Here is a 15,436-nt window from a genome sequence, read left to right as displayed (position 1 = left end):
ATACTCGTAATTTTCACTTCCACGAAATTTTTTAGTTATTGGCACCTTTCTCTGTAATACAAATAATGTTGAAGAAATTATTCACTTTTATAAATTTTTTAAATTTTACCTTTCGCCTGCACGGAGAATCGAACCGAGGACCATACAGTTTGTAAGCCAACACACTATCCACTTGGCTACGTAGCTGTTATAGTCACCAGTAGATAATTATCGTTTTAAGTTACATTTATATAGCATAGTTTGCAGCGCCCACGAGCCCATGCAAACATAACATTATTTAACAGAAGCATACATTTGTTTGCCACGTGGAGCAGTGGTTAGCATGTCTGCCTTGCATGCAAAGGGTCGTGGGTTCAATCCCTGCTCCGACCGAACATTTTTTTTGTTTTGTTTTTTTTTTTTTTTTTAATTTACACATTTATATTTATACTATATTAATTTTTTTAAATGAAACATCGAAATGTGCGTTATTAAAGATTTATAGTCAGTAACAGTGCTTGATATAAACGAAATTGACTGATTTTTGGATAAAATATTATTTTTTATTGCAAAAATAACAATCTTGTAATAAAAAACTGTTTTTGTACAAAACTTTAAAATTTGGAAGGAATTCAAAAACTAACAAAAGAAGAACGTGGAGTCGAGTATAAACATACATACATAATTTTATAATATAAACATAAATTTATTTAGGAGTGAACAGTTTTTTACTAGCATTTAACACCATCGCTCTAAAATGCCTTTTATTTTTCTTTAATAATACATTTTAAAGAAAATAAACTTTTTAAATTGTTTTAGCTGTAAAACTCGAACTTAATGACCGCTTTTATATTTGAAGGTGTCCGTGGACTACTTATTAATAAAGAGGAACTAAACTTTGTTTTTATACATTTTACTGTGTAATTTTTCACTATTTCCTCCTTATTTCATTTTACTGTCCCGACTCTAAAAAGAGTATAGTGCCCTTTCGTTATTTTTATGAAGACCCCTGATTTCTTTTAACGAACCAAGAAAAAAATTGTGCCCATAATGCCAAAATGATAAACAAAACACATGTCCACACATACATAAAATGCTGCTCTCAAGGCGAAAATATCTGCTGTTTGTTTTTCAAATGTCTATTCTCTTGGTTCCGAATGTCTATTCTCTTTATTCAAATTAAATAATATTTAGACTTAAGCATATCAAATTTTTGGCCTTATCATAAAACAGTTTTCCGAAACAACATACAAGCGGTTTCACAGAAATTGTTCTCTTTTGACCCTTTTGCTGTGTTATATTGATATCTTTCGTCAACTCTCCCGGTTTCCATCTCTATTTCTTTCTCTATACTCTCTCTCTGTCGCTTTGAATAAAATATCACAACATATGTATGTTTAGTTGAAATTTGTAAATTTATATATGTTTGTATTCACACATATGATTTTTATGAAACATTCATGCCCCAAACATAATATATTCTAACATATTAACATAGATGTCCCAAACATTTAGTGTTAGTTTAGGAAAATTACATGTTCGCACTTAAATATATTGTGGTTTAAAATCGTGCCCGAAACACATTTTGTTTATATCGGAACATATGAAAAACATATTTTTCTAACAGTGCGGGATTCATAAATTATATGAAAACAACTCATAAAATAAAAAATACAGGTTTTAATTTTTTACAGCAATAAAAAATTCTTCGAACCGCGACGGCGACTCAAACTATACTGAAAAACTCAAACACACGTGTTGCCTTCACGGATGAAAAAGACTGTTTCTCATATGTTTGGCTATAAACATTATATGTTTGGAACACAAATTTTTAAACACAATATTTTTGAGTGCAAGCATATAATGTTCATAAACTAGCATAACATGTTTGTGACATATATGTTAATATGTTAGAACATATTATGTTTGGGACATAAAATGTTTGTAAATATAATATGCTTGAATGCAAACATATATTAATTTAGAAATAGCCTATAAACATATATGTGTTTAGTAGCTTGGAGCGCTATCTAACAGGGAGCGATATTGAATTAAGTTGGTGGTTGTTCCTTGTTATTACAAAATTAACATTTTATTTTTCCTTGGGCAATTGATCAGCTACTTCTTTGATCCTTACAAACTGTGTGGTCCGCTGTTCGAATCCCCGTCCGGCAAAAGGTAAAATTAAAATAAAAAAAAAATCATACAATTGAATAATTTCTTCTACAATGTTTGTATTACAGAAAAAGGTGCTAAGAACTAAAAAATGTCGTGGAAGTGAGAAAGATGTGGGGAATATAGACCAATATGCTTTCAAACATATTGTATATTGGAAGATATCAAACATATAAATGTTTGGGCAATACCCAAAAATGTATATGCTTGAAGCAAAATATGTTTGGGAGTATATGTTACAGAAGCGATTTTTTATGAGAGTGTTCAAAACGTTTTGTTTCGTTTTTTTTTTGTCTCGTATTATATACTTGTATTGAGAGTAACTCTATGTTGTGGTTCTCTCACGCTAAGAGAAAACCAGTATTTTTTGATATATTAAGTAAAGTTTCATTGATTTTCTCTTTGTTCAAATCGCTGGACTTTTTGGTTTCACTGTGTTTTCCACAAGTGTTACCAAGAATTCCTTATCTCAGATGGCTATACGTACGTATTTATGAACTGATTTGTAAATTATTTTATGTGGCTGATCTCTTTCCGATAACATCAAGTACACAACTTCAAGGTATCTGAACTATAGACAATCGATCACGTGTTCCTTACGAATGACAGCTATACGAAGCAAAATCTTTAAAATGTAAAACCAATATTCCCATTATTTCGAAAGTAAGCGTATTATCAAGAACCGATTATGACAAGCTTGCTTTCAAAATGTCAATGTTATGGTCAGCTACACAAATCGAAACATAATGTTTGGCATAATAACGTGAAAACGAAATCTCAAAAATTCTCTAAGAAATATCTCATTTGGCATCCCTATTGGAAAATCGGCATGCCATGAATATTATGCTGAATCAAATCATTTAGTGCATTGCAATTTGACGATGAAATTGGTGACAGAAACATTTTCCTTTTCTAAATGGTAATGCCCAATGGATTTCATTTGGTTTCTCCAAGTGAATCTAATGAAATGAGGGGTGTCACTGGTTGTCAGCATTTTCATAATTGACCTTTGATTGCTATATGTTCGAGAAGGAGGCTGTTTGGGGTGTACAAATGTTTTGTAATTTCTGTTGTGAGGGCGATAGTAAGAGCTGGTGGGTTGTCAACCTCTGACATTGGGATCTTGCCTTACTATTCTTACGATTCTCCTCTAATTGAACCTAATTAATAAACTTAATTGAAGCAATTAAAATCAAAGCATACAAACAATTTCCAATTGTGATTGGGATTTGGATTTTGATTTCACTTTGCATCGTTATAAGACGATTCCATCCTGTTCTGGCTATGCCGTTGATGGAATTCAATGGCTGTTGTTGCTAATCGTGTTTACAGAGAGGGAATAGAAAACAAGAGAGGTCGCTTCAAATTGAATTGAAAATAATTGAATTCCAACAATGAAAATAATTTTAGGTCATCTTCATCCTTTCATTTTCTGCAATTGAGGGTATTCTTTAGAAATCGGCAAGGACAAAGTTGGCTAAGGGATTTCATGAGACCAGTATACAAAATCGCTATAGACGAAGGCATCAACACATAGTTCAATCCTTTTTCTTGGGTATTTTGATGAGGATCACATTTGTCCCCACCAAATAAAAAAGAACACAAACATATTGACAAAATTCTCAGTAGTGGAATGTGGCAAATATTACCAGAAAATCACTTTAAATCGTTTTTCCGTGATTTCTTTTGTCTTGCCTGCTATCAGTTGGGCCCCTAATCTATTGCCATCATCACTGTCATCATCAGCGGCATCAACGATGTGGGTATCATAACAATCGTGGTTGGTGTTTACCTTAAAGTTAAGCTCCTGCAGTCGTCTCGAGCTTATGGTCCAACCATGTTTTCGTGGTATTTATTCCCAGCAGTAACGAAAGCCAGTTCAGAGCCATAACAATAAAATCTTTTTTTTTTACAAAAAAAACGGCAAGGACATAATCGTGTATAGATGTATATGTGTCTACACTCATACAAATTGCTTTACACTTACACATACTTTCAGTGTGAAGTTATAAAACCTCCGCCAAGGGAGTAGAAAACATCGCTGTTGTTTTTATCCATACTACAATTTCAAGTGATTTCTGGTATTGGAATTAAAAAAAAGTTCTGTAGCTACCACCACAGGTGCGAACAGTTGGTGTGAGATAAATACGAGGGTAGGTCCAGAAATATATCATATAAGATATTTAATGGCCACAAACGTACACTAGCATTGTATGTACTTTTTCTCACCAATAATTAAAATTATCATTATTTTGGAGCTTTTTGTTTTTGGACAAAGAAGATTAAGGAACTTGATGAATTGAGAAAAAAACAAGTAAGTAAAGTCTAAAGTCGGGCGGGGCCGACTATATTATACCCTTCACCTCTATGTAGGCCAAAATTTGTGTTACCATCTCAACTACTTCATATTTGCTGGAAGCTATATAAAGGAGACAATTTTTTTACTTCTACAACATCTCTAGAAATAAAATTTAAATCGGCTAACGCTATCCAGTTAATTGGAGGAAACTTCCATTGAAAATGGGTCTAAAATGTGCAACAGTGTACCATATTTCCCCAACTCTGGTGTTCGTATATATGGGAGCTATATAGAATCTGAACCGATTTTGACTAAATTTGACAAGTAAGTAATAATTCTGCTATCTATGCGAAATTTCACGTAAATGGGAGCATAAATAGAACAGGACATATATCTATTACTTTTTCCGATTGGTTCCATTGGGAACTCTAGATAAAACTCTGTCCTCTGGAGTCATATAAGTGCCTATCGGCAAGGTATATATGGCAGCTTTATCTAAATCTACAGCATTTTTTTCCAAAATCAATAGAGTTATATTTTAATCTAAAACACATACTTGTGCTAAGTTTGAAGCCGATTAGACTAAAATTGCGACCTAGACTTTTTCCGATTGGTTCCATTGGGAACTCTAGATAAAACTCTGTCCTCTGGAGTCACATAAGTGCCTATCGGCAAGGTATATATGGCAGCTTTATCTAAATCTACAGCATTTTTTTCCAAAATCAATAGAGTTATATTTTAATCTAAAACACATACTTGTGCTAAGTTTGAAGCCGATTAGACTAAAATTGCGACCTAGACTTTGACCACAAAAATGTGGTCAAAGGCGGGGAGACGGATATGGTTCGATCAAGGTAGAGGCCGGCATTACTGCCAAATTGAACAACAGTTTTTACAATTTTTTTTTAGCTTGTTAAAGAAAATGTCGTATATGAAAACGCATATGAAAAATTGGACTTCAAAATTGCAAAAGTGTCTTAAGAGCCATTCGAATTTTAAGTTGGGCGCCTTCGCGGTAAAATTTACAAATTTTAAGAGATTCTCCAATTTCCTCTATTTTAGTTGATTTAACGAACGTACATAAGAAATTATTAATGTCACGGAGACTTTCTAATATTGGAGAAATTTTAACTAAAATAAAGGGTGATACGGTCAAAATTTGGTCAATATAAACTTGACGTATTTCTTTCAATTTTGCATTTAAAAAACCTGAACACCCCTCATTTTGAATGTGTGTGTGTGTGTAGAATGTTGCTCCTATTTTGATTTTGGAATTCACTCTTCAGTTGTCCAAATGCCGTCCAAGCAAGAAGAGCAGCGTATCAAAATTTTGCTCGCGCATCGCGAAAATCCGAGCTACTCGCACGCAAAGCTGGAAAAATCGCTAAAAGTTGCCAAATCAACCGTTACAAATGTAATTAAAGTGTTTGGGGAACGTTTGTCGACAGCCAGGAAGTCTGGATCGGGGGGAAATCGAAAACCGGAAGCCGCTGAGACGACAAAGAGAGTTGCCGGTAGTTTCAAGCGAAACTCTAACCTCTCTATCCGAGATGCTGGGTGTATCGTCTACAACCGTGCATCGAGCCAAAAACGAGCCGGACTATCGACTTACAAGAAGGTAGTGACTCCAAATCGCGATGTTAAACAAAATACGACGGCCAAAGCGCGATCCCGGAGGCTGTACACGACGATGCTGACGAAGTTTGACTGCGTGATAATGGACGACGAAACCTACGTCAAAGCCGACTACAAGCAGCTTCCGGGACAGGAGTTTTATACGGCAAAAGGAAGGGGAAAGGTAGCAGATATTTTCAACTGTCAAAGTTCGCAAAGAAATATCTGGTTTGGCAAGCCATCTGTACCTGTGGCTTGAAAAGCAGCATTTTCATAGCTTCCTGGACTGTCAACCAAGAAATTTACTTGAAAGAGTGTTTGAATAAACGTTTGCTGCCTTTCCTGAAGAAACACGGTACTGTTCTGTTTTGGACGGATTTGGCATCTTGCCATTACGGTAAAAAGGCCATGGAGTGGTACGCCGCCAACAACGTGCAGGTGGTTCCCAAGGACAAGAACCCTCCCAACACGCCAGAGCTCCGCCCAGCTGAGAAATACTGGGCTATTGGCAAGCGGAACCTAAAGAAGACCAAAAAACTGCTAAGGACGAGCAGCAGTTCAAGGCAAATTTGCTTTCTGCGGCGAAGAAGGTGGACAAGGTGGCTGTACAAAATCTGATGCACCTGCCATCAGATTTTGTACAGGGCCTCAAGCGTGAGGCCCGGCAATTCGGATTTGGAAAAGCGAAAGCCTAACTGAATATTTTTCCTAAATATTATACTAATTGTACTTGAAAAACAAATTTAATTTGATTTTTTAAATAAACGATTTCATCGATTTACACGCGTTTTCCCTTGACCAAATTTTGACCGTATCACCCTTTATAGACCGATATGGACCTAGTTAGGCATGGTTGTTAACGGCCATATACTAGCACAATGTACCAAATTTCAACTGACTCAGATGAAATTTGCTCCTCCAAGAGGCTCCAAAACCAAATCTCGGGATTGGTTTATATGGGGGCTATATATGATTATGGACTGATATGGACCACTTTTGGAATGGCTATTAAATATCATATAATACCACCACGTACCAAATTTCAACCAGATCGGATGAATTTTGCTTCTCCAAAAGGCAACGGAGGTCAAATATGGGGATCGGTTTGTATGGGGGCTATATATAATTATGGACCGATTTCGACTTATTATTGCATGGGTGTTTGAGGCCATATAATAACACCACGTACCAAATTTCAACTGAATCAGATGAATTTTGGACTTTCAAGAGGCTCCGGAGGTCAAATCTGGTGATCAGTCATTAGAGACCATATACTAACACCATGTACCAAATTTCAGCCGTATCGGATGAAATTTGCTTCTCTTAGGGGTCCCAAAACCCAATTCGGGGGATCGGTTTATATGGGGCCTATATATAATTATGAACCGATGTGTACCACTTTTTGCATGGTTATTAGAGATCATATGCTGACACCATGTACTAAATTTCAGCCGGGTCGGATGAAATTTGCTTCTCTTAGAGTCCCCGCAAGCCAAATTTGGGGGTCCGTTTATATGGGGGCTATACGTAAAAGTGGACCGATATGGCTCATTTGCAATACCATCCAACCTACATCAATAACAACTACTTGTGCCAAGTTTCAAGTCGATAGCTTGTTTCGTTCGGATATTAGCGTGATTTCAACAGACGGACGGACGGACGGACATGCTCAGATCGACTCAGAATTTCACCACGAATATATATACTTTATGGGGTCTTAGAGCAATATTTCGATGTGTTACAAACGGAATGACAAAGTTAATATACCCCCATCCTATGGTGGAGGGCATAAACATATTTCCAATTAAAAATATATCTGAATCAATGAATATTTTATTGAAGTATATTTTTCATTTCTAATTAATTTCGATACTTTTTCGGAATTTAAGGTATTGCCGTTGTGTTATGTTGTTATGACTGTAATTGCAAAACACAAAACCAGAATCGATTTAAACGAACTTTATGGAAAGTTTAATGGATTATTCTATAAGATTAGAAACTTGTCCTTTGCCATGTGCAATAGCGATATAAATTTTGTGATCTTTTACCGAAAATATATGTTTTGGAATTCTCTTTATTAAATCAAAATACAAATTTGGATTCTCTTGATTTCAATTGAGTTCTGTGGAAAATGTATGGTGTTATTAGAAAAAAAATTTTCAATCACTCTTTTAGATTTATTGTTGCCAATTTTTTTATTTCCAATTGAATTCAATTCGCACTCCCAGTTTATGTAAAATTGATTCACCCTCGTATTAAAATCCATGAAATGTGATGATTTTTATGGCGAAATGAAGTTGACGACAGAATCGAATTTCAAATGAGGGCAATAATAATGGGACAGCAGTTATCCATGCATTGGGCGTGTGTATGTGTGTGTGGGTGGGTGGGTGAGTATGGGCGTGTATATGTGTGTGTGTTTGAAGGCACGTTAGCAGCATAGTCATTTGCATTGAGGAAATACCACTTCATCCTGACACCTGTTCGGTGTAACCCGATGCTAATAGCATTGCTCTCCCTCCGCCCGCTCTTTTAGGGCCCCCTTGGAAGTAACTCAATCAGCATTTTTCTACATGCTCCAATCTAAACGTTGAGTTTTTCGTTGTCAACGTTGTGTTTTTTACATTCGTCCATGAGTCCTTTTGCGTTTTGTGTGTGTGTGTGTGTGTGTTTTTGCTGCTGTACACCGATTAATATTTTATACGGCCAACGTTCCATATTTTGTGAGATTTATGGGAAAATATTCGTGGTTGGTGGCGATGGTAATGGTGGTAGCAATGAAAATCAATATAAAGCTTTGCTGCCATAAATCTAATTCGTTTGCTGGCGTTGCGATTGCCGTCGATTTTGATGTTACCACTGCCTTTTGTTGTCGTTTCGGGTGTAGCCATCGCGGTCTTCTTTGCCTATACCATTTCGGTTTCTCTCACTCTCTGTCTCATCTCCCCTCATCACTAGGTTGTTGGGATTTTAAACTGATCCTTAAGTTTCGAATGTGAAATTCAAATAAATGGTCCCAATCGAGGTGATGGGTTGCGTTGCTTGTAAGCAATGCCGTGAAAAACGCCAACGACAACAAAAAAAAAAGAATCATAAGTTGTCGCATTTAGAGGTCTTGTTCGTTGTCCTGACAACCTTTCGAATTTTGACTTCCCCCAGCCAGTCCTTCCTCCCTCCTCTGGTTAGAAAATGATTTCTTTTTCCACTTAAACCCCATGCACACACACACACACATACACAGGGTTATAATCGAAATATTTGATTGTTTTCTTGTCGTTGTTGTTTCTTGGGTAATAATACAAAAAAAAAACGAAGAAACCAACAACAGAAAAAGGATTGTGGGTGTTTCCTAGTTTGAGTGTGGTTGGAGGATATGGCTGAAACGTTTTTGGCTAATAGTAAACGAGAACCGTGTGTTTGGGACACTTAACACAAAAAAAGGTAGCTCCTTATTGCAAAAAGTTCCGAAAGTGTTGAATCGTGAATTTCATTTTGGCACCCCATAAATTTCTTGACTTCGTTGGAGCACATCCCCATCCTGCATGGCACAATAAGCCAAAAACACAACAGCGAAAACGACATCAGGTAGTAAAAGTGGCATTCACTGAACGGGCACGTAGGCCGGCCTATTATATTCGAGATCATTGATGTGCCATATGGTATTCTTCTTCAATTACTTACCGACAAATCACCTCCATAGAAGGGATGTATCACGAATGTCTCATTGCCTATGTGTATGACACCGCTCACACCATTGCATGTGTGAAAGGCTGCACTGGCACCCGGATAGTCCTTAACCGTTCCGTGATAGTAACAATGTTCTATATCCTGAAAAAGAGAGTAAAAGCAGAGAATTTTTCAAGTAATTAATAAAGTAGGCTTAAATCGATTATCTAGAGATTTTCCTAAAACATCAGCATAAACCGGGCAAATAGCTTGAGAAGAAACGTATACACTACTCTGCAGAAAATAATCTTTGGAGAATGAGTAGAAGGCAGCGAATGTGACCGAAGGTTTTAAAACGCTATGTGGAAACCTAAGAATTTTTTCTTTTGGTTGAACCTTTGACTTTAGTTCTCGGTTACCAATGATCCACTATTCATAAAGACTACACTAGTCCAATGAAATAGAGTTTGTTGGAAACCCCTATTATAACTCTTTTAAAAAATTGGGAGATGGAATTTGATCTGGGGAGCCACCGTAGTGCAATGGTTAGAATACCCGAATTTTATAAAAAGGGTCATGGGTTACTATCGAACAACAAAAGGGTTTTCAGTGGCGGATTATCATGGCATTTCGGACTGTTTCAAAGCTCCTCTAAGTGGTATCACCACACTATGGTCCCTTGTCATTGAGCTTAACATGGAATCGGGCAGCACTCAGTGATAAGAGTGAAGTTCACCACTGTGGTATCACAATGGTCTGAATAGGCTAAGTGAGCCTGATACATCGAGCTGCCACCTAACCTGAATTTTTCACTTCACCAGACGAAATTGTGGGTGTTAGATATAAAAGACTATAAGATGCCCAGACGTTCAGATTTTGTCTCAGAATAGAATTAGATATACAGCACCAGCTTTCATTTTAACCTTTGCGAACTCTCGATGTAGATTAAATCCAATCCATAATAATCAAAATATGACCATAAACATTTTGCCGATTGCTTCTTTTTCCAAGTTGTATTGGACTGTTAGTAATTTTTTTATACCCTCCACCATAGGATGGGGGTATATTAACTTTGTCATTCCGTTTGTAACACATCGAAATATTGCTCTAAGACCCCATAAAGTATATATATTCTGGGTCGTGGTGAAATTCTGAGTCGATCTGAGCATGTCCGTCCGTCCGTCTGTTGAAATCACGCTAACTTCCGAACGAAACAAGCTATCGACTTGAAACTTGGCACAAGTAGTTGTTATTGATGTTGGTCAGATGGTATTGCAAATGGGCCATATCGGTCCACTTTTACGTATAGCCCCCATATAAACAGACCCCCAAATTTGGCTTGCGATTGCTCTAAGAGAAGCAAATTTCATCCGATCTAGCTGAAATTTGGAACATGGTGTTAATATATGGTCCCTAATAACCATGAAAAAATTGGTCCATATCGGTCCATAATTATATATAGCCCCCATATAAACCGATCCCCCGATTTGGTTTGAGGAGCCTCTAAGAGATTCAAATTTCATCCGATCCGGCTGAAATTTGGTACATGGTGTTGGTATATGTTCTCTAATAACCATGCAAAAATTAGTCCACATCGGTCCATAATTATATATTGCCCCCATATAAACCGATCCCCCGATTTGTCCGCCGGAGCCTTTTGGAGGAGCAAAATTCATCCGATCCTGTTGAAATTTGGAACATGGTGTTAGAATGTGGTCTCTAACAAACACGCAAGAATTGGTCCATATCGGTCCATAATTATACATAGCCCCAATATAAACCGTTCCTCAGATTTGATCTCCGGAGCCCCTTGGAGGAGCAAAGTTCATCCGATCCGGTTGAAATTTGCAACGTGGAGTTAGTATAAGGCCGCTAATATCCATGCCAAAATTGGTCCATATCGGTCTATAGTTATATATAGCCGATCCCCAATTACACAAAAATTGGTCCATATCGGTTCATATTCATGGTTGCCACTCGAGCCAAAAATAATCTACCAAAATTTTATTTTTATTGTCAAAATTGTATTTCTATCGAAAATTTTGTTAAAATTTTATTTCTATAGAAAATTTTGTAAAAATTTTATTTCTATAGAAAATTATGTAAACATTTTATTTCTATAGAAAATTTTGTCAAAATTTTATTTCTATAGAAATTTTTTTCCAAATTTTTTTTCTATAGAAAATTTTTTCCAAATTTTACTTCTATAGAAAATGTTGTCAAAATTTTATTTTGTCAAAATTTTATTTCTATAGAAACTTTAAACTTAATTATATACGTATTTAATCGGCCTTTTTTAGTTTAATATATACTACGTATGGACTACCTTGTAATTTAGAAGACGGTGTTAGGAAGTTTTAAGATACCTTGCCATCGGAAAGTGTTACCGCAACCCAAGTAATTCGATTGTGGATGACAGTCTTCAGTAGAAGTTTCTACGCAATCCATTCACAGAAAAAAATGTCACCAAAGTATTTCCAATTAAAAAGTTAATTGAAGTTGAAAGTTTTTTCAATTAATAAATTAATTGATACAATTAACTTTTTAATCATGATAGAAACATTAAGTTAATTAAGTCAATGATAGAAAATTTTAAAGTTTTTAATTAAAAAATTAATTGATACAATCAAATTCGGAAGACTAATTCAGTTAAAAAAACGTGATGAGACTTTTTTTAAATTTTTAATTAAAAATGTTTTTCAAACAATCAATTGTTAATCTAAATAAGAACTCTAAATCAATTCAGAAAGTAATTGAAAGTAGTTACCTTTTTTAATTAATAAATTAATTGAGTTTTGCAATCAACATCAATTAAATTTTTAATTGAATCAATTAAAAATTTAGTTGAAATTTGCTAATGAAATCAATTAATTTTTTAATCAAGAATTTTTTCTATGCCCAATTAAAACTGTGATTGATACTATCATTTTCGTGATTGAAGACATTTCAATTAAAAAATTAATTGGATCAATTAATTTCGTGATTGAATCAGAAACAAAATTTTTTGTGTGTTGTGGAAGGTACATAAGCTTCAGCCTGGCCGAACTTACGGCCGTATATACTTGTTTTTTTTTTTTTTTTTTTAATATAGCACCCAATTACATCGATCGCCCAAAACTACTTGATAATCATCGAGCGGCTTAGGACTTGCTTAAAATATAAGGAGTCTATAGAACGGTAGTTTGCTGACAAAAACATACTGGAATTGTCACGGCCACATCCAAAACTCCTACATATAAGTTATTGACATTTTTAATGCCAAGCAATTTGTAGGCTAGTGTTTTTCCTAGGGATAAACAAACGCTAGAGCTAGCATTCGTTTAACAGAAAACATTTGCTTGGGTTTTGTTTTTCTTCATTGAATATTTGCACGTCAAGTGATTTTTATTTATTAGTTTAAGACAAATCGTTTCACACCTGTGCCACTTCATCTTCCAAGTATGGACTGGCAATCAGAGAAGTGTATGCTCAGTAGGTCTTTTTGGCAGATATTGCCAAACGTTTTGTATGGGAGGAAAAGTACGTGCTCCCATTAGCGTTACATAAATCCAGAAGCATAAAACGATAGGTAAGATATAGCTAACCAACCCTCTCTTTCCAATAGCGGGGTACGTTGGATTGAGAAAGAGAGGGTTGGTTGTCTTATGAGTAATAGAAACTCCAAATGAATTTTGTTATCAATTCAATATCCAGGAAGAAGATAGCATGTTGGTTAAAGAAAATATATTTTTTTTTATGAATTTCTCTTCAATTTAGGAAAATAAAACTATATGCCTTTGTTCTCTTAGAATCAAATCCTAAATAAAAAAATCTTTTTATTATTTTTTTGGTACAAAGGTTTTTAGTTAAATTATAAATTTAATGTGATATGAATTGCTTTATGTATCACGAGCACTTTAAAAGCTCAATTGAATTAAATCGAATGAAAAGCTGAACGTTGCCATAAAATAGATAAACAAATTATCAACTATAAATTAGCAGAACGGCATCGGCTTCACTAGCTACTGAAAAAGCGAAGGCAACAGCATTTGTCGTTAATACAATGCGACAGGCATGTACTAAACGGTGACAGGCAATAATTAAATTTTCCATGAAATGCTTTTGGCCTCCGTCTCTCTCTCTCGCTAATAGGGCAGATACGGTTCTTTATCTGGTGACGCTATTGCCAATGACAATTAATATTTTGTGATGGAGGTCCTATTTTAGCCCACTTGATTAAAACAATGTTGTATGGCTTTATACATTAACAGGCAATTGATTAATATTTGATTAATTTATCTGATAAGTTTACGGAGATAGATATACAATGGCGGTGGCGTAATTAGGGACACCATTAATTGCCAACATTTTTCATTTTATGCCATCTCCTTTAAAAGCCGAATCATGTGATGGGTTTAATATTTGCCTTTTTTGTATGGTGCCCTCTAGGATAAAAAAGTTGTAGTATTGGGTACAACAGTCAAATGCGTACATTTTATTAAGCAAACTGTAAAATTCCAACCGAAGTACACAGATTTGTATGTCATCATAGCAGACATAAATAGAGAACTGAACCAGATCAAGCCATGACACAGAGTGGTCTTCGAGGACATCGAAAACATGTCCCTACCGGCAGGAACACAAACGTTGGTTAATTAATTATCTGTGCGGTTGCCAGTCCTACTTGGAATTTAAAGAAAAAATTTAGAGTGCAACGGGAAATTCCCGAAAGAGGGTGATATCTTCGACACTGTTCAACCTCTACGTTTGCCCTAATTCTATTTCTCCTACCGGCATTTAGATTTTATCATATGTGGACGACTGTATAATTATGGCATCCGGGTCCATTGTTTATGACATCTGCGATCGATTAAAGGTCTACCTTGCTGACCAATTATAACACTATTCGAAATTTGAAGATATTCGCCATCAACTTCTCAGCCACATTATTCACTATATGGACAACAGAATTACGCATGTATGTTAGTTGAATGTCAGAGTCGATGACGAAACAATTCCGATTATAAATCAACAAGATTCTCGTGGTCATATTCGACAGCCTTTTCAAGTCTTCTGCCAACGCCACCGCTATTTGGTAGAAACAAGGTCCTCAAGTCGCTTGCCGATAGCCCTAGGAAAGTGGCAAAAAACAACAAGGTGTTGATACGGCAATTGGGCTGTGAGTGGTAGACGAGGCAGCTCCGGTGTGAAGACCTCAGACAAGTTATATGCTGTGGAATAGGATAGAGACCCTACACCTCTGAATCATCTTTAAGTGGAGTACAAGATCCTCCCGTGTGTAGACTCAAGTATATCCAGTGGAAGCAGTATTTTCTAGGTTGTTATCGCAGTAATCATCCAAACCAAATCCACCACCCAGGTTATCTAGAAAGCGAGATCAAGGACTACAAAAGAGAGCCTCTAGAACAGGCAGCATATCAATCTGAATATGATTTATGATGATATGGTAGATGAAGCGGTGAGAAATTAGAAGGCTAATCCTGTTCTCTGAGTCCGAACAAAAGACCATAGCACCGAAAGATACCGCCACGGCAGATTAGGTTAGTTTGACACAATAAGGGACGTTTCCGTTTCACCAAAAACATATTACTTTGGTGTTACACTACTTTTTAAGTTATTGTATTTTCGCCCAGATGATAGTGTCATTTTAAAGTTATTGTCAATTCATAGTATTGTGAGGGATATAGGATACAAAAATCTTTG

At 35.8% G+C, this 15,436-nt stretch overlaps 1 protein-coding gene across 12 annotated transcripts in view; it reads right to left on the bottom strand.

Moving 5' to 3' along the window:
* mmd (disintegrin and metalloproteinase domain-containing protein mind-meld) overlaps positions 1-15,436 on the bottom strand; it is a 575,647-nt gene that overhangs the window by 145,771 nt on the left and 414,440 nt on the right. For all 12 annotated transcript variants that reach the window (XM_075298290.1, XM_075298292.1, XM_075298293.1 and 9 more), the window contains exon 8: positions 9,749-9,895. In XM_075298290.1, the coding sequence (XP_075154405.1) occupies positions 9,749-9,895 (147 nt within the window). The remainder of the gene's footprint in view (positions 1-9,748; positions 9,896-15,436) is intronic.

The sequence above is a fragment of the Haematobia irritans genome, chromosome 3 (genome assembly GCF_050003625.1).
Source record: "Haematobia irritans isolate KBUSLIRL chromosome 3, ASM5000362v1, whole genome shotgun sequence".
NCBI lineage: Eukaryota > Metazoa > Arthropoda > Insecta > Diptera > Muscidae > Haematobia > Haematobia irritans.
The sequence above is the reverse complement of the archived record's forward strand: the minus strand, read 5'-3'. Positions and strand labels throughout refer to the sequence as shown.